Here is a 21,185-nt window from a genome sequence, read left to right on the forward strand (position 1 = left end):
CTCCATTGTTTCCCGGTCCCGTCTAATCAGCTCGCTGGTTCCTAATTTAATTTCGGCTCTTATTATTGGCCAACTACACCCCACAAGGGTCCTTTTTTGACTTTGTGCATTGCTGATAGCTAGAGTGGTTATAACTTTGATATAGGAAAACGATCAAAAAAGCATCCTCCCCCAAAAATTGTTTACTGATTTTTCAAAAATCTTCCCTTGGTCTATGCGATAGTTCTCTGCATAAAGAATTTATCGAAGACTAGAAATACCCAGCTGACTGAACCATCTATTCCAACATATGACACTATAACGAAGTACAAACTATTAAACGCATCCTGACAGACTGCGGGCAGATACGACAGTCCCCCATACATTCCTGAAATATTTTATTACTTATAGAAAACTAACATGTACTACTATCATCTAGTATAGAAAGCAATGTTATTAGAAATATGTCTGAGATTTAACGTGATTATGAGTAGGTAAAGATCACCGTTACTGTAGATTACCTTAGTGTTCTTGAGTGATTGTTTTATTTTCATCCCCTCCATTGTAGGCTTCTGATCACCTATAAGACTAGAAATAGAAATATGTATATGTTTCCAAAAGAGTGAAAGCCAGCCGCACTAGAACGAGGAACTGAACGAAAAGAGGGTGTCTAAAGGCCGGGAGATCATTCGTCTCGTCACTCCTAGTGTGGTTGGCCTTAGGTTTTGACGTTAAACGTTAATGATTTGGCGATCTTTATTCTTAAACACGTTACATTTAAATGTAAAATATTGTAAATACGGAATGTGCTCTTCATCCAGATCAAAACAGTTTTTGGTTTATGTTCATATGGATTTCTCTAAATCCAAATCGATCAAATAAAATCAATGAATGAATTACTGAAGTATAAGAAATCTTAATTAAAAATCAGATTAACGGTAATAGGTGTCATGTGTGCAGCTGGAACATGAAACAGACACGGAATCAAATTTGAGATGTAGAACCCTAAAACCAGCTTGAAATTAAATTCCATTCAATTTTCTCTTTTTTTAATTAACAGATTTTTTTTATATTAGATTATTATTGATTATTGATTATCAAAAGGTAATCAATTTCTTCCAAAAGTAGTTAATATCATGCAATTTTTCTGTTCTGTTTTTTAAATTATTTTTTCTCGTGATAATTTTGTATCAAAACTGTTAATTGGTTGGTCTTGAAATTCCACGCCTTGTTCACTCTATAATATCTGAAACGTAAAACCTTACGATAGTGATGACAAACATTTTTTTTTTAAATACTGTGTGAAGCCAAAGCTTCCTTACCTTCGGCAGTGAGGAAGTAAATTAACAATTAAAATCTTTACTAATCATGATTTGAATATTGACTCTTTTGTCTTTTTGAGTGCTGTCTTTTTTGCTAATCAAATTGATCTGTCTTTGACATTAATTATAGACAAAGTGGCTGTTGGATGAATATAGTAATCAACATTAATGGATCGGCCAAGGAACTTCAGCCTCTTTGTATCCAGAAACAAATCTCGCTCTTGTGTTTCGGTTCTTCCACCATACTTCAAAACAACAGCTACAACGGATATTATCCTAAGACACCACAGGCCTAAAAAGAGCTATAACTTTTGCTCGGGACGTCCTTACGACGTGAAAGGCTACCATTCCTCCATTTTCTCCACTTCCAGGGCCGCCCTTACGACTCCAGTACGGACGCCAGAACTAATTATGGAGCCGTGAACAGTGAGTGCAAGGCGGTAATCCTTGCTTTACGAGGAGCTTCCTTTGTGACCATTGAAAGCGAGCTAGCCGGCCTCTGGTGGTTTATTGCACCACATTCACACTTACCGTCGCTTCGGCTTTTTGTCATGCCCATCGTCGGGTTGGGGTCATTCGATCGCTCTGTGGTTCGACTTAAAAAACTCCTTCAACGCTCTATCACTTCTGAATTATACTCAACACTTTTGAAATGACTACATTTTTTTTAAAATAGGGACAACTTATACATTTTTAATTTCTCTATGATCAGTTCGGCCTGATGGAACTTACATAGTAATTATAACAGTTATATTTTGTTTCGACAAGTGGCAACATTAGTCTCGTAGTGGTTAGTCACCTAATATTAGTCTCTTAGTGCTTAGTCACCTAATATTAGTCTCGTAGTGGTTAGTCTCCTAATATTAGTTTCGTAGTGATTAGTCACGTAATATTAGTCTCGTAGTGGTTAGTCACCTAATATTAGTCTCGCAGTGGTTAATCTCCTAAATATTTACAATGTAATGATTATTTAATAATTCTAATTAATCGATACTATCCCCTGGGGTCCACACAGTTTCGTTAAGTAGGTACCTATAATTGGGTAAAAATCTGATGGCCGAGCGTGACCAAATCACCTCCTTGCACAACCTTTGTCAAGTAACAGTAATTCCATACAAAGTACTGCACCCCTAACCCCTTATGGGTTGTAGCAGTTCAGATTTAGCTTTAATGTTTTTTTTATTAATAAAAATAAATTCATTAATATCGTATGGACAATGTTGTTGAACTTTTAAATCATGTAACTATTGATGACAAAATACTAGAAGATGGAGAAAACATCCCTTAACGTTGTAAAATTAAATATAGTGCATTAGATAATATTCTAAAGGAAGTTGATTTCACCTCACCATCTTAATACGTAAAGAATAAACAACTTTCTGAAAAATTTATTTGTTGTAATTTAATTAAGAGTGCGGTACGAAAAAGAAAATAGTAAATTGCTAAGGAAAATTTCAATAAGTTTCCTTCAGAACTTTTCATAAGTTTCCTTGAATTCAGTTTCACTAAATTAATTTTAATAAAAAGTAAAGAAGATGCTGTTGTTGAAAAGAGGGGAAAGACTTCGGAATGAAAAAGGGAATTTCGAAACAACGTGCCGGATGATACAATGTACATAACGACGTCTCTTATCATCAAAAGACAGGATCAACCTTTTAGTAATAATTAATATAAAATCATAATTTAAAAATGAAATAATGATAATAGTTAAAAGAAAACTTCATAAAAGTCATCCAAAATAAGTTCCACGTTCCACAACATTCATATAAATTTAAAAAGACAAGAAAAATTTATAATGAATTTTTCCTTTGATTTTAGAAACGTAATGATTTTAAAAACAACCCCGATATTTCATTATTTGTTATATTATGGATCAATTGATGTATCAAGGATTGTCAAAATATAATAGGAAATCCTACCAAGAAAAGAGAAAAATGCTCAAACAGGAATTAATGGGAAAAAATAATTTAAAATATTAAATAGCTGAAAAACACTTACAGAGTTGCATTAATTACAAAAGTATTTGGGTGTGTGTTCTTCACCGAAGAAATTCCTGGGATTATTGTCATACGCTCAAGGCGATTATATGATGATGATTTGGACATTGTTGCTATCAAACATCATTTTTTTTTTCTGAAAGTACATCGCTTCCTAATGAACATATTTTTTTCTGAAGAACTCTTCAAATGGCGAGGAAGTCTAAATAAATTCTTCTTCACGCCTCTCGAGATTTATTGAAGACCAGTTCTTCAGTGAAAAAGTAAGAGGTTTTGTGTCCTCGGCTGCATTCTTCATCTGTACGAAGAAAAACATTTATGGTTGCTAAAAATATTTTTATTCTTTTTTTTTTGGATTCTGTATTGTAAATGTTCTTAAAGTTATGTAAACACAGACTTGTACATGGAATTATGAATGATTTTATTTGGTTAATATTTTTCACTGACTGAGAGCTCTACAAATATCTTATTTTGTAATAACTCCTTAAAACGAATAGATTAATAGTTGAATTAAAAGATAAATTATTGGAAAGATTTAGTCAAATGGAAGTCATATTCATTACTTTTCAGATAAATACTTTTACTCCCCGTAAAAATATTTTTAAAGTATTATTTTCTTCTTTTCAAGCAAAACCCTTATTATTTTTCACTTCCATATATAATTATTGGGCGATGTTTCTCAAATAAATAAATGTGCAATAGTCCAAATACAGAGAGAGATAAGTGTATGAAAATTTACAAGGAAGAATAAATTATGATTTTTAAAAATCAAAACAATTCCCTTGAACTTAAGATTAGACTTTAGTAAAGTTTGGACAAATGCCCAAAATTTCGCTAAATAATTAACTAAAAAAGTGAAAAGAAGCAGATGATGAAGATTTTCTCATGACAAGAAGAAAATAATTCAGAATTTGATCCCTTAGACACAAATAACCAAGGAATTTCATGTTTGATTGTAATGCTAACGATAGGTTTCTTTTTAAATACTTTTAATTGATCTTTGAATGTCACATTATAATGCAAATGTCTGTTAACTAAGATATCATAAAATCAATCCTACTATTTTATGGCCAGTCGCTGTATTATTGATTGATAATGATAGAGGGCGATAAAAGAACTTATAGAAATTGGGACATATACTATTTTACCGCCTTAGATATATAATATTAAACAATAAATACGTTTTTAAAAAACAGTCTAATATACGTTTCATAATTAATTATAATTTTTTCCCACTGGTGAATGTCTGAGATTGCTAATGTTCAAGACGTGTTAGATTCCTGAGATAGATCTCTTTTAGAAGAAACGTGTTTTTTATCTATCTCAGTTGAATTGCTTGAAAAGGAAAGCAGTGCTTCGGCCTAGATAATAACTTTAATCAAGCATATTTTGTAGCAGCGAATCAATGTAGATAATTTCACTATCCTGGCGAAACTAATGCAGGCGTAACTAATACTTTTGTGAAATAATTATTATAATTTATATAATAAATTTACTAAGTACATCATTTTTCAATTTAGGAAGACAGCATGAGGCCAATTCGTAATATAATATTTATATTATATTATTTTAACTATGTTGTCTGTAGTCGCACAATAAACGGTGATAAAAGTGTCCTCAAGGCACTGAGTTTCTCTTCATTTTTAATTATGATTGTGCTTCTAAGTTTATTGCCATCGTAAAATATTCTACCGCATGTTAATAAAACCTGCTTATGCCGGACTTCTCTAATATCAACGGTTGGTGTTTTCTTGCTGAGATCGAAGCGAGTTTTATTTAAAAACTACCTAATAAAAAAGTGTGAGGATTTAAGGATTTTTTAAATAAAAAGAAAATTAAAACTTGTTTTTATCAGGTACCCGACTTGAAAGAAAAACAAAGTAAATTCGTTGTTGAAAACCACTTTTATCTAAAAGCGTATCTTGTATTTCTCATCGACCGTTAGTGGTCTATTGCCTTGAATTATAAGAAAACATTTATGTAAAAACAAAAAAAACTCTACACACCCATGTAAAAAAAAAACTCTACATGGGAGTTAACCATATCTCTCTCTCTCATTTTTTTTCCTACCGTCTAATATAAAAGTTAGTTAACATTACTTATATATATACACACATATGATTTCTTAAAATAAATGAAATAATTAGAATGAATGGGCTTTCGGATAAGGTGAAATTCCAATGCTGTGGTACTTCTATTCTGTATCTGACTTATTTTACTTTTAAATCTAGTTATCATCATTCATGATTCATAATCTTGATTATATAATTTAATTTAGTTCAGCTGTATGTAAATAAATACTTGATTGAGAAATAGAGTTTTATGTTAAGTTATTCTTTTAAAGTGATGTTTTTTATTTTTGTTCATTCTGTTAAATTTGAACGGGTGATTTTCAGGACGATGGTAACGTTGACTCCATGACCTGACTTGAAATAATGAATAACTAACTGCGTCGGATTCAGTTTAACTAATCATATCTTCAGAACTGTTTGTCTGACGATATACTGAAACCATATGAATATATTGTTATCGAACTGTTTTGCTGACGTTATTATCTGTTTATTGTCAGTATTAAACGATCTGAGGGGCACTTTATGCTAGATTGTTGTATTATGAGCTTTAGAGTTAGGCACTAGAATGTTGTATACTGCGTCTTGAAATTTAATAAATATATATAATTTTTATATCAATTTTACCTTATAAATTTTATTTACGTTTCTGATTCAAAAATTTCTGCAGATCTCACTTTTAAGACCCTTTATAATTGAAAACAATAGCAATTAAATCATCTAAATGGAGTAAGAATTAAATTTTATGGTTTCGTCGATTATTCGTAAGATAAATTGCGAGGTTGTAAATAAATGTATCATATACTTAGAAATATATCTAGTCAAGCCTAAAAGTAAAAACTGCTTATTATTTTTTCTTCGTAATCCGTAAAAAAAAAGAACCTTATTTTATCATTTTCATTAACATTTATCTTAATTTTGTGTGATTGGTCTGTTTTATTTAAAAATAGAAATCCTGCATTATTTGAAGGCTCATTCATGTAAATTGAAAAATATAATTAATGAGAAACAGTAGAAAAAAACAACACTAAGTATAACGATTTAGTCAATTATTATCGAGAAAAAAAATTAATAAAATATGGCATAAATAATAGATCGACGTAAAAGAATTTAAGGATTATCCTCAAGTAGGGATAATTACATTTAGATTACAGGAAAGGGAATTAGACTACTCATCGATCAATTAAGATGTATAATTATTAAAATGAGATGTTAATTTATGATCAGTTTAGATATTGCCTTGGATTCTAAATGACCAAGTTAAACCGTTTATCATGTTCTATCAACCTAAGGATAAAAATTACGACAGAACATTTTTTAATATATATTTTTTTTCTTTATGGATAAGCAAAGGTGCAAAATATTGAGCAGTATTTCACCAGAGAATAGGGTTTAATGAACCCGATTAGCCAAGAATTCAGAATGGACACAAAATTGTCTTAAAAAATAAAAGAAACTTTTTCATCGTCTGGTTTTAAACTTTATTAGATGTCACGACCGCCGGGGAACAACGATGAAAGAAGGTGTGTTCGTTTTTTCTCCACTTTTTTTTTCCCCTGTGTGAGAGGTGTCTGGGGATTCTGCCGTGGACGATATAAACTCCTTGATACCCTTTAACTGCCTCTCGCTTGATGATTTGTGTGTAGTCGGTCTCTCATCGCTTCTTCATACCTCTGTTGATGGAGCTTTAAATAGCGACGATTTAACTTGCTCAATATTTGTAATAGGTACCAATAAATTAAACCTTCTTCATAATCTCATTTAGTCAATCATTAAGTTTGAGCTTATAACGTTTACTATAAATGCTTACTTTTACAAATGTTAATCCTTGGGACTAACCTGCTTTCTAAAAGAAATGTCGAATCCAATGGAACTTCGTTTTAATTTATGTTAACACACACATAAAACTACTGTATTTTTCAAACAACAAATTCGAATTTTAAATACATTTATTGGTAAAATAACCCTTTATCGGCACTTACCATTGCCAAATCGCAACTCAATTTTTTATCTCATATATATTTTGATAACTTTTTCCTGACTGTTAATGATGTATATATTTTGGAGGTACAGTTAGTAATAAAACAACTATATTGTGGCGAAATTTCAAGAAAAAAAAATTAAATAAAATCTAAAAAAGAAAAATCACTTCAAAAAAATATTATAATAGGAAAAAAAATAAATAGGAGTATAAAATTTAAATTCGTATTATTTCGATCTCATGAATACAAAAGACACAACTAACAACATTAGAAATAATAATATAAAAGGCAAAACATGTATAAACAGATTGATTACCTCCTAGAAAGTATGAAAATGTTTGGTTAGGGTATGAAAAAACAAAGAACACACCTTTGGCCTTTTCACTCTTACCTATTTATACTGTTGTATTACCTTAACTTTGTTCGAGTTAGTTTTCGTGGTTGTTACAGTTTCGTAGAATGCTTAGATACAAAAAAATTTCAAGCTACGTTACTGAAAAAAAAAACACTTTTAATTTCATTGTAGGACATGACTATTAGAACAAAAGGCTTGAATCTTCGTCACAATATAGTTGTTTTATTAATGAATAAACCTGAAAAAAAAATCTTACCCAAGGTTATCTATCACATTTTAAATTGCTTATAAATGCTATTTAGAGAAGTCAGTTTTCCGAAATTGTTCAAGAAAAATTTGGAATTTTAGGGAATTCTCCACAGACCTCCAGCAGGCTGGGAGTTCCGGTACTATTTTATTTTTTTTTTTACAAAATTTTAATAATTTAATAATGATCGTTCTTTTTTTTTAAAAAAATATCATTTGTCGAAACAGTTTTTATGTAAAAGAATAAAATATATTTTGTGTAACTTTTATTATTTGCTTTCATACTTTACTTGGATCTAGATTTGTTTTTACGATTCTGTGTGTGTATGTGTGTATGTGTGTAATATGTGAATATAATAAATAGTTCTTATTTTTATTCAATCATAATATGTTCAAAATATATAACATAATATGTTACATCGGTAAAATCAACTAAAAGTTATTTTTTGATAATTGATGATATCTATGATAGTTGATGATAGCTATGATATCCGAATATGTTATTATTTAAATGTATTATTTATAAAATTACATAATTGATTGTACTATAATAAAAGTTCCCAAGTTGTAATTGTTTACTTTTTTTTTTAATAAAAATTATTATCGAGTGATCAGTGGTGACCCGATCGTGCACAAAACCTTTGATATCGATCAAAGATTAGACTTTTATAAATGTGTTAATTAGCCGCAAGGGAGTTTTCTTTTTCTTTTTTTTTTCTCTCCTCAATCTCGTTCATTTTCCATTCTCACGAAAACTTCATTAGCCCGAGGAAAGGGAATGGGAATGAATTGATGAAATACGGAATGAAGACTCGACTGTATCAAGATGGGCCCTGTGCTTCGTGAGGAAGGAACCCTTTGACAAATGAGGCTGAATATTTAGCTCTCCTCATTCTCACTCGCAGACTGCCAACTGTGGAATGAAAAATGAATTATGGATATGTAGTTCATTTGCTCAGCGGGGTTCTTCATTAGGAGTTCCAGCTGTATACGCTTTTGACTTATAGCTGATTTCCGGGCCTATGTCGAGGAAATGATCGGGGCAGTTTTATGTTTGAAGATAAGGGGCCTTCCAACGCGAACCTCATAACATTGTAAAGGATCCTTTCTACCCTTCTCAACGCACAATTTTTCGTTAATTCATTTGTTATAAGTATTTTAAAATCACTGATCGAATATATTGATAAATATACTTTACCGTAAATCCCCAATAATCGCATAATATTTTTCATAGGTTTTTACGATTTGCGTGTAAAAGTTGAGTAAAATCGAACCAACGTAAAGGAAAAAATCGTTTCAAGAATTAAATTTCTCATAACAACCAACGGGTTGTAGTAACGACTACAACTAACACGAAATTAAATTTTCAAGCAATATTGTTATTTATGGTCTTTTCATTTTCGACACTGACACTTAATCATCAAAACCCGTATAATGTCGTTTGTTTGTTTTTAGAAATTTACATTTTATTTGCTTATTACTTACTCCTTCAGGAAGCTTAGCCCATTGGTAAAAAAAGTCTGATTTGATACTAAAATTTTTTTTTACTGATCCATACTAACTCTTTATTTTTTAACAATAAAGTCATTAAATACTTTCTAAACCATTTAAGTTCGGAAAACATCATTTTTGTTTTCATATCCTCAGCAATTTTAAAACCAAAACATAAAACTATGACTTAAATCTTTCACAGCATAGAAATTAGAAAAAGTTTATCCGCTAACAGAGTTTATTATTTTAAAACTCAAAATTTATTTTGTAGGAGCTGTTTAGTATTTTTCATTCTACAGAAGGCTCAGAAAAATGATATTTAATGAATTTTATAGGCTTTGTATATAATTCTCCTACGAGTATGTAAGCCTTCATATTCTTTTTTTCAAAAGAAAACAAAAACTAAACTACTACAGAAATTAATGTTATAAATACTTTCTTTAAGTTTCAATCCACATTTAAGTTCTTCAATCGTTCAACAGTTATAGTTTTTTAATAATTTATTTATTGTTATTTACAACTGTTTAAAAATATATACAAGTTATTTTGCCGTTAGTGATAAAATAACTTGAAACCAATATGTGGAGAATCAACCCATTAATAGAACTCCAACAAAATTTCTAGAGTAGAGGATCTCGAGGCCATCTTCTTTTCAGACGCCTAAAAGGATTGTTACGGGATGAAGGAGAAGCCATTAGAAACAAATGGGTTTGGATGGTTGGGAAGTTTTTCATGGAAGGATTGGTATCTGGTTTTGGCCATGTCGGCAATATATGGAACATTGAGGTTCTGCTGGATGACTTGATTTGTGATATTAAGGATTTTACGAAGAATAATGGACTGTACGGATTGGATTCGGAAGGAATTCGATAGTTTAATGGAGTCCCAAAACTCAACTCCTATCCTCAGATAGGCCGTATACCGTTTGTCTAGTAAATGTTTTAATTTTCGGAATTGACGAGCAGTTTCCATGTCAGTTGTTTGTCCAAATGTGGGGCAGGACGTCGAAAAGTAAAACAGAAACTCTAAATGATTTAAGTTTACATTTATCTACCAAAAAGTTCTGTTCATGCTTTAATACTAACTCATGGGCACTTACATTTTACCTGTCCCTTATTTCTTCTTTATTATATTGTATCAAAATGAATCAAAAGTATATATTTTTTTAAATTCATTAAAATGAAAACCAAACAACCTTGGACAAGAAGTAGACCTTAACAAAACGAAATATTCCCCTCCAATTTTTTGAAACTTCTGAATTGAAAATTCACCAGTTTGATCCTTTCGAGTGAATCAAAGAACCAATTTATTCCAATTCACATCTTCTCAGTTATTTTATACCCCCTGTATGTTCCATACGCTGATCCATATTTTCGAATCCAGGTTGCTGACGTATTTGGAGTCGCGTTGTCAGCCGCTTTCGCCTTTATAGGAGAGAACAGATGCAATTAAGACAGCGTATCGACAAATTATATAATGCAGACATATAAGGCATGCCGACACAGAGCCACCTGCCCAGCTAATTACACTGCTCCTATGCCGTGGTGTTAACAACCACCGCTCCGGACTCTGTAAACATCGGCCTTCTTCCCTTGTAAGGTGTATTCAAATTTCGTATACCTGCCCTTATCTAGATCATCTCAACATCTTTCTAATATCAACACCGCTATCCACGCTTCTTAAAACAATAACCTGCCAACTTTCATTTTTATAGTATTATCATACACTAAAATATTTGTATCATGTATTGTAACTGTTAAATCCTTCATCTACTACTTCATATCCTCATTGTGTTTAAGTAAATACGATTGATTTCTGAACTTTCTATTATACATTCCCTTATCCTTCTAGTATCAATTATAAGTAAATATTTTTAAATATATTTAATCCATGGCTATTTATCTCTCGAAGAATTTCTTAGAATTTTTCCGCAGCCATTTGGAGGTCCTTCTTAACAGAGAGGTTGACATAAGTTCTTTAGATTATGGTGAAGGGTTTTGGGAGCACGTTGTCACTTCATACCCATCAGCTGCTGAGATAGTATCACCTCACGTGGGTTTTCAACATTCTCAAGCCGAGTCAAGAATCCTCGGAATCCTGTTCCGAGATATGACATCGAAAAAAGCGAAAACGACGCGACTGAAATAAACGTCCGATAAAGATTTTATTTCGGCATTTACTTGCTATACAGATTCCTTCTCTGTCACCTTGTCATGTGTGTCTCGAATCACTGTAATTTTTAAACCAAGAAAGTTTGTTAAATATTAATTTTTTTTCCCTTATATCATTTAAAGGTTATGAAAACTAATAATATAGTATTCTGACAACTATTACTTTAGTGATAGTCAAACAATAACATAAAATATATAAATATAATTAATTTTATTTAAATAGAAAAATTAATAAAAAAATATGCACAGATCCATATTCTGTCCATTACTTTTTATGGTTAGGGATTTGCTATATTGCTATTTGCATAATTTTTTCGTTGTAAACTGTAGTTTAATTATACCTACTTATTGTATAATAAGTGCAATAATATTGAACATCTTAACTCTCTTCTTCTAAGGAAAATTAGTGAAAAATCAAAATTAATATTTTTATTTTTTCTCTATTTATTTTGGCTGGAATCCTATTTGAAAACAAAGTTTATGTTTTAATTTTTATGCATTTTATAGAATGTTGTTTTTAACTTTTTAAAGTGAAATTCAGAATTACTTTTTATGATAAGTTGATAGGATGTAAACATTAAAGACGGTATCTTTAAAAAAAAACAAAATAATACAAAACTGTGTATATCATCATTATGATTTAGGCATGTTTTCTTGGATTTCTATTAATATTAACATAATGTTTTATTCTAAATTAAAAAGTTTCTTGTTCGAACAAAGGCATATGGTACCCTCTGGATAAGGCTTTGAACAATCGATTGTTGGTCATAACACGAAGTTTTTTTAGAAGATTTGTACATTACTATTATTTTAGTTTTTAAACTAATGTTCATATCCATTTCTTAAGGTATTATTTTTCCAATTTAGATTTTCCTATGTTTATTTTTTTGACGCTACATATTCTGTAATACGTATGATAGCGATGAATTGTTTTATAGTAGGCAAAGGTTCTGTAAATCTGCGCTCACCTTCCGTTTTGGATGGATATATAAACAATTCGGCCTACCTACAAAATGGATCTATAAATCCCATAGAAGGATTTTGTTTAAATAATTATTAAAATAATAATTACATATTGTAGTTTAGACTGAGTAAATTCTAGTATAAATTAATTATTCTTCAGAATGCCTAGAATATATAATAAGAGAAACTATTTAGAAACGGAAGTTGGAGAGAGTGTCGAGTTCGGCAGCTGCTAATTGAGGTATAAAACCCCAATTAATTGCATAGCAGCGTAATAAATGTCAAAACTTATGATTTATTGCGTATGAGTTCCATAACAAGAGAAGATAATGGGGGAATAGGAAGAGGGGAAGCAATTAGAGAGCTACTTGATAAAGAGTAATCTCATCTAGGCTGGCGATAATGATGTTTAGCGGCGTCAATTGTGATGTGGTGGTGTGTGCCCGCGTTGTGGTGTGTTGTTGTGTTGTGGTGTAGTTGTTGTAGCTACCCTCTCATTTACCTCTGCCCGCTCTCTCATTAGCCTCCAACGGAGTCATTTATTCTTCTTTTTGATTTTTATTTCACCTCCTTTTACGTTTTTTTTTTTCTCTCGTTTTCCTTTTATTTTGAAGCCTTCCTTTCGACGGAGAGCGGCCCTTTCATCCTCAAGGTGTGAGCTAGAGTCACGTGACCCGTCGTGCCAAATCCGCCGACCCCCTGCCCCTGTTATATTATCCTCGGGCTTCGGGCTACTTAAGAAATAACAGGTACCAATCAGATTTCATCTCCATTCTCTTGCATGTTTTAGAGAGAATTCTCACCTAAAATAGCATGATGTAAAATGCCATATCCCACGTGTTCTGTTTATCATAAGCAACTAATTTGTGAGCAGAGTACAGGATTAAGATTCGAATACTGATTTATTTCTTTGTTGTTTAAAGCTAATAATTTTTAATTCAGTCATGGAATTAATAAACTGATGAAAATAATAGACATATACTTCTATAGTATAATTTATGAGAAAATCGAAAACTCTCACAACTCCAACCAACCTTTATTAGATAAATCGAGCAGCACATAAGAAAATCGAATGAGCAACATTTACTACTGCCAAGACTTTGAAAAAACATTTGTAGTTCATTGAAATTTACGTGGTCAATGAAATGAAGAGTGTTCTTAAACGTGAAATTCAAAATTATGAGATTCGACTAGAAAACGTCAAATGTACGCACTTTTTCTGCAAAAATATCTTCAGAATATATGATGTATGAAATTACTTAGTCGAAGATTTTTTTTTAATATTATGAAGCAAAAGTAAATTTTAATCGCGAAAATACTTTGAGGATTATAATGAATTTTTGTTTGTTTGTTTCAATGTTTTTTGTTGAAACATTATAAAATCCATTTTAATTATCAATATTTCAAATAGATATATGTTGTACTCTACTAATGATATGATATTATGCTTAAAGATTAATCCATATGTGAAAATGTTAGTAAACAATCATCGGCTTAATTTAGGAATTAACCCCTTACTCATACTTAATTCGTCAAAATTTACTAAATTCATTCTAGTTTTTCATTAAATGTTAGTAACACCTTTATCCATACAATTCTGAATCATGCATATTTTTGGATTTCCAGGGTTATTTTCTGATTTATACTTTTTTGCATCTTCACGCCTAAAATGTATGTACTGCAGTTAGAATCTAAGTCTGATATATCCAACTGCACTATGACCCAAACACATAAATTATACATTAATAATAATTAAATTAATAAGGAGAGAAAATGTGAAGAATCGTATTATATCACTCGTATGCGAAATGTATGGGCGCCAAATGTTTCATGCCTTTTTTTAAGAAAGTAGATTCCCGGTATCATTGAGAAATCCGATTCGAGAAGGGGTACTATTAGTTGGAAGGTCCTTCGGCCATTAACCAGGAATGGCCATTCTGAGGCTAGGGTAAGAAGTGGCAACAGCTGGTTTTTGTAGCCCAGATGGTAGGCGGTAAAGCGAATTTAAAGAAAAGAAAAAAGATGGAAAATGGAAAAAACCATTTTGCGCTCTGGGGTGCGGGCGCAGAACGGTGAATTGATGAGGCCACTCCCACATCCTCGGCTAATTGTTACCCCTAGCGGCACCTATACAGGCTTCTGCTAAACTACTCACTGGTGTAATTAGCAACCTCTCCACGTCTAGTTTTTTCTCAATTCTCTAAAAATTGACTCTACTTTTTCTACTCCCCCCTCCCGCCTATATTTCATCCTTGGGGGCTAGCATTAAGATGATATATTTCTTTCATTTCCGCTCTGCAGTTCATCAATGGAAAGACTATAAGCACTATCGCAGCACCGGGTCATTCTCAACTTCCTTCAAGCATTAGATTAATCATCAATGGAGGATTTTCATGGTTTATCTTATTTAAAATCGATTAGTTACTGAGCATATTTATTTAAGTTACTTCGTTGGGTCGTAGAGTGTCGTTTTGCAATAATGGTTCTATTTTCTTAATTATAATTCCTTATGTACTATTTGTTTAAAATATGAATAATCTTCAATTAATTTAATTCTGAAATTTTATATATTTCATCCTATTGAAATATTTTTATCTCTTTGACTCCAAGAATCCCGAAATGGGTTATAAAATCTACATTATATATAAGCGCATTGCATTTAACCCAAATATTAATAATAATAAAAAAAAACTTAATATTAATAATAATTTAATTCGGAGCCTTTTTTTTTATTGTCACCTGGGGCCTGTTTCATAATGAAAGCCAATAGTATTAGTCTATAAATGCAAGTATATAAACTATAAGGTACTAACACTAATATATTTTGAAACATGATAGGGACGACTATTAGTGATATTACATGAGTTTAAAAGTAAAACATTATCTGGTAGAATTGTATAAGTCAGTGAAATTGTACCAAATACAAGCTATTAATGTTGTAGCTTGTATTTGGTACAATTTCACTGACTTATACAATGGAAGATTATTGATTGACCGTGTGTATAGATGAATGGAATATGGTCCGGGTGCGGTAAAAAAAAAACTCAAATAGAAGATAATAGTATATAATAAATATATAAATAGTAGATAATATTAGGCTCAATAAAATAGTATAATTATCTACTATTTGAGTTTTTTTTTACCGCACCGGGACCATATTCCATTCCTACAACATTAATAGTATTAGATTGTACATTATTATGAAACAGGGCCCTGCTTGGTCATTTCTGACATACGGGAGGAAAAAGGGATTTCGGACGCGAGGGAGGAAGGTTATCTACAGATAATCACCATTTTCTAACTATTGTGGTAGAGTCAAGTTTTTATTCATGGGGCCACCATGAAATAAAAGTCAAACCCCCCAGTCCGGATACGAACCGGCGCCGCTGCAGTTACGACCTTTTTATTTCGGAACCATGGTTAATCTAAATTCGAACAAAATTAGTCCTATATAAATTAAAATTAAAATTACATCTGCGCAGTATTACGTTCATTTATTTCATTTTTGTTTATATGCTTCCCATCATGCTTTTATACTTTGTACAGTTCCCATTCATTGTTATATAGACTATATTTTTGTTAAAATATAATTAGGATTAATATTAAAATATATAGTGAACTAAAACGTTTCAGATACGTCAATTTTGTCGACGAATGGGATGCACAAAAATTCAAGGAAATGAAATGAATATATATTTAGGAAATGTTTTGTAATACGATTTCTGCTCCCACGACAGAAACAACTTGCCGCGAAGGTAAAGGGCAGAAAAATGGCTCAGAGCATTAGTGCTCAGTTTTTGCGACAGAGAAGAAAGAGGTGTTTTGCGAGGCGTCAATTGATTGCCGGTTAAGAGGGAAGATAATGACAGAGCGGTTGGTGGGCGGGACCAGCTCCACATGCTCTGCGGTAGCCTTGTACTCTCCCACCGCAATCGTTAACAATGTTCCCAATACTCTTATTGTATTTTAAAATAACACTGTCCAATTAATAGTGAGGCATATGAGGTAAATTTAAAAACATTCGAAACTGCAACGTCAAACATAAAGGTACAATATATTTAAACATCATATTATAAAGATATGATAGAGCTTTGGAATTATACTTTGGGTACCCAAAGTGAAGTTGCAAAATGGAGTTTTCACACTGATAAAGAAAATATCTGATTTGTAATTTAATGAAAAAATATCTTAAATTTGTCAATATCCGTGGTAGGATCTTTTTTATTTAATAACTTTGGAAAGTAGTGGAAACATACCATTTGGATTGAACGAATGAATCATCTCTGATCCTGTTATAATCAATTTTTCTATTGCATTTATTCTCCTCAAAATATGTCATTAGATGTAAAAGATGTACTACTTTGATTTAATATAAACTGTTGTAAGTCTGATATCAACGGAAATAAACTATGAAGAGTCTTAAAAACCTTTTGTAAATATTTAATCAGAAAAATGTTAATAGTCTGAAGTTTATAATTGTTGGAAATTTTTGTTCCGCTTTAAAAATATTTTTACTTTCACCCACCTCATCATGGGAGAACTAAGTTTTGCAATATGGTCTGTATGTGTGAACCGAAAATTTCACGACTTCAACTGAATCGGAATATAACTGGATGCTGAATATAAGTCTATATATAAGTCTAACCCAAATATTATGGAAGAAGATTTCAAAAGCTCAACCAATATATTTGGCAAAGGCGGTGTAATTTATCTAAACATGTTGCCTCACATACAAAATATACACCCGAGAAGTAACATTTCAATTTATTTGTTTTAAATACTTTTCTTATTTTCGTTGAGACAATTTATTTTATTGAAGACATTTTCTCTGACTAAAGCTACTGGTAGATTTAGAAAACACTAAGAACAAAGCGATAAGAAATAAAGTTAAGAGAAGAGAAGAGGGGAGAGCAGGGGATCTGTAAGGAGGGGTAAGTGAAATAGATAAGGGAGGGTGTGTAAGTTAGGGGACGGTTTAGCTGCTTCGAATTGCTCCAAACAAGGCTAAGTCCCGGCTAAGCCCGGGCTAAGGGGCGGCAGATTGAGGGATTAGCTTCGGTGCCGCCTCGCAAATTAGCCCTCTGTCTCCAATACACAACTTATTATGTGTTATAAAGGGATTTGGATCTAGTAGTCCCCTTCCTGTCTAATACTAGTCCTCTAGCTTCTCGGATAAACTTATTCTTAACGGGTCTGTTTTTTGAGTTCTGCACTGAAATATACACATAATGTTAACTTGTTTTTTTAGTTTATATTATATTTTATATATTAATTTTTTTCTTTGAGAGTAGATAACGTAAATTAAAACACAATTTTTTCATTATCTCTCAACTTTCATTATAATTGTCCAATGTTTTGGCCCTTAAGACATTATCAAGGAGATATCTAAATATTCACATTATTTACTATTCACTCAGCACATAACACTAACACGGAACTTTGTTTTAAAAGTTTCCAAGTAATTAAAAAAATCGAACAGTTCTAATCGTTTCAGTCTTGTAAGTGGAGTTTAAGTTAGAAGTTTGTTCACAAGTCCAAAATAAATACAAAATTATGCTTTTTTATATTAGTATGTTTCTTTTTGAGATCTGTATTTCTCATATTTTTCTTTAAAATTATTTAAAAAATTGGAGGTTGCATTATGTTCGATGTCGTCCAATATTTGAGCAAACATGACTGATTTTCACAAGCAAGTGTTATTTGTTTTTATTTTTGTTTTTTTTAGTTTATTCTTCATAGTAACTAAATTTGAATAATTTTATGGAAAATCTAAATAAAATAACATCTCTTTTATACTCAATCTATTATTTAATACCTCCTTTTTTTCATGATATAAAGCTTATAATGTTAAAACATTGTAGACAATGAATAATAATTCTGGCTCGATTCGGCTATTCTTTAATAAGGTAGAAAATTTGCATTATCCACATTATGTTCCATTTTAGGACGTTAGAATGTGTTCAAGGTACCTAATTAGTTGATGCGTCATTTTAAATCTGCATATAATTTGTAACAATGCATATTCCTGAATAATATATTAATTTATTAAGTACCATAATAATTTACAGCACTCAGTCTAAATTATTCATTATATTTTTGAAACGTACTTTGTAATTCATTAGCTTGCGAGTGAATTTCTCCCGTGTACTTGGACCTTAGGCATGCATATGCATCAGCCAAACGTGAATTAAGGTGACCGGCGGACACTGCAGCGGAAGTTGTAGCCGACTTGGGAAACCTAAACAAGAGAGAATTAAGAAAATAGAAAGGTCACTATAAATTTTCTGGACGAGCGGGAGGAGACTTCACGAGCCGGTGCTTTGCCTAACTAGCAGCCGCTGCGATCGCATGACAGCCAGGCCCGTCACGGATTCGGCAAACTGCACAAATTGCTCTAATTCCCTCTTTGTTCGAGATCCGGCCAATTTGGAGGATGTCCCTCCCGTAGCGCCAGGATTTGGATAATGGTCGATCGCATGTTGATCTTATAAGTCCACTTCCTCCGGGTGTAACAGAAATTTTGCTCTTTTATTTTGTTTAAAACAGTGCATTCATTATATTACATTATATAGTAATAATATTAAAATATTTTTGAGGGTGAAAATCTACAAATCATTTATTCAATTCTTGCAATCAGTACGCCGAATGCAATAACAAACAGAAAATTTTGACAATAAGTTAGAAATATAATTATAATCGTATATTGTCATTTTAATAGCACTTCATGTTTGTTTGTTTTTTTATCATAAGAAAACTTTATTAATTGAGGAAAACTAATACAAGCTGCCACAATCCATATGATGGGTATTAAAGTGTACATTCATAATATATTCACAGGTCAAAATAAGGAATAAAAAAATAAAATAGAATAATAAAAATAATAAAGAAATATCAAAAGCTGTAAAAATACACTATTAAATGACACATTCCCTAACTTTATAGCGGAGCAGCTCAACTGCCTATCCCTATTTAATGGAACATATATTAATACCTCGTCTTTTTTCAATAAAACTGACTAATGTTTGCTAATACCGAGGTAACTAAGAGAAGTGAAAAATGTAGAGATTCTGCAGGCAGCTTATATTATTTACGGAAGTCTCATACTTTTCCGTCTAAACTAACCTAGCAAAATTGTAATTTATTACTGAAGCAATTATAGACTTATTTGTTTTTTAAAAAAAACTATTTGACAAAGACGATGGTAAGAAGTTAATCACTCTCTGCCAGTAGTAGTATTAATACTAAACTAGTTACTGGTAGGATAAGTTGCTAGTAGATTGTGCATAAGTACAATCTAAATAATAAAAATAACGCAAATTTTGATATATAAGATGTATGGATATAAGATTATATATGTATCCGCATTTGTTATCTCTGATTTTAAAGGAACCAATTTTTAAGGCTCAAATTAAATATCGATAAATGCATTATAAAGTAAATTATAATGATATATGAGCAAATTTTTATACTTTAAGAGTAATTCGCTATAAACAAGAAAAAAGGGTAATCATTAAAAAACAAAATCTGCCATATTATGCCAATGGACTCCATGTAGATGGTAAACTTTATTTTTGTATTTTTTTTAAACCTTTTTATATAAGAATTACTAATTGCTAAAGTTTAAGCAATTTCTTCTAGAATATTAACACCAAATTGTGTTAGTTTTACAATACCACTGACCTTTTTTAATTGTTAAGATTATTTATGTGTTTGCTTTGTTTGATTTTCCTTTGCTGATAAATCTTTTTATGTTGCAGAGACCCAATGGACATGATGTTGATGGAACAACATTTCATGCGGCCGCTGCGGCTGTACTCCGAAGTGGACGCAGAGAACAATAACAGCTCCCTCCTTCCAGCGGTGATGCTGGAGAAGGCTCGCTCGTTGTGGCCGCCACTGGTGGTTCCGGCCCGCCTCCCGCTGTGGGGCCAGTGGCCCCCCGGCCTCCTGCCCCCCAGGCCACCTCAGCTCACGCCGCCCCCATCGGGATCAGGGTCCCCGCGCTCTGCGTCGCACCGCTATAGCCCCTACAGCGTACAGGGGGTGTCTCCTGCGAGGAACTAGTCCAACTAGCGATGTCGTTTCAGCATCAAGTGATAAGAAGATTGGTTGCTTTAGTCAACTTTAAGAAAAACCAAAAAAAAAAAAAAGGGTCCATTCATCTTCAAATGAGTAATCTGAACATCTACCTACGAATAGTCTAACGATTTCAAACCCCTTCAACCTGGAATCATTATTTTGAAGATATCAGCAATAGGTCTTCTATATAATATTGACAAGTGAACCTGATATTACATCAGGTTTTGATAACCATTTAAGAAGGAGTTTTCTATCAAAAGTCGATGTACCCGCTTTAGGATATTTATAAAAGCAGAGAGCATCTTGTATGAATAAGTTAATTTTTTATAGAATATATTTTATAAAATATTACCTGTTTGGCAATGAAAACATTTGAATACGTTTATCTGTAGAATTCTTATTTATTATTAAAAAAAATTTACTTCTGTGAATTGTGTATATTAACATTTGATAGAAAACTTCTGTATTGTAACGACATAATTAATAAACTTTTATAAATTAAAATTATGTCAGAACGATAAATATAGTTCC

The 21,185-nt window shown here is 31.7% G+C and overlaps 1 protein-coding gene across 1 annotated transcript in view; it reads left to right on the top strand.

Annotated features, from left to right (window-relative positions):
* The window catches only part of LOC106688449 (T-box transcription factor TBX20), a 123,647-nt gene extending 102,883 nt beyond the window's left edge, over nt 1-20,764 (top strand). Inside the window, exon 6 of the mRNA XM_014432917.3 lies at nt 20,333-20,764. Within this exon, the coding sequence (XP_014288403.1) occupies nt 20,333-20,639 (307 nt within the window). The 3' untranslated portion in view covers nt 20,640-20,764. The remainder of the gene's footprint in view (nt 1-20,332) is intronic.
* The last annotated feature ends 421 nt before the right edge of the window (nt 20,765-21,185 follow it).

This window comes from Halyomorpha halys, unplaced genomic scaffold (assembly GCF_000696795.3).
Source record: "Halyomorpha halys isolate HHAL.00 unplaced genomic scaffold, Hhal_1.1 Scaffold1128.1, whole genome shotgun sequence".
NCBI lineage: Eukaryota > Metazoa > Arthropoda > Insecta > Hemiptera > Pentatomidae > Halyomorpha > Halyomorpha halys.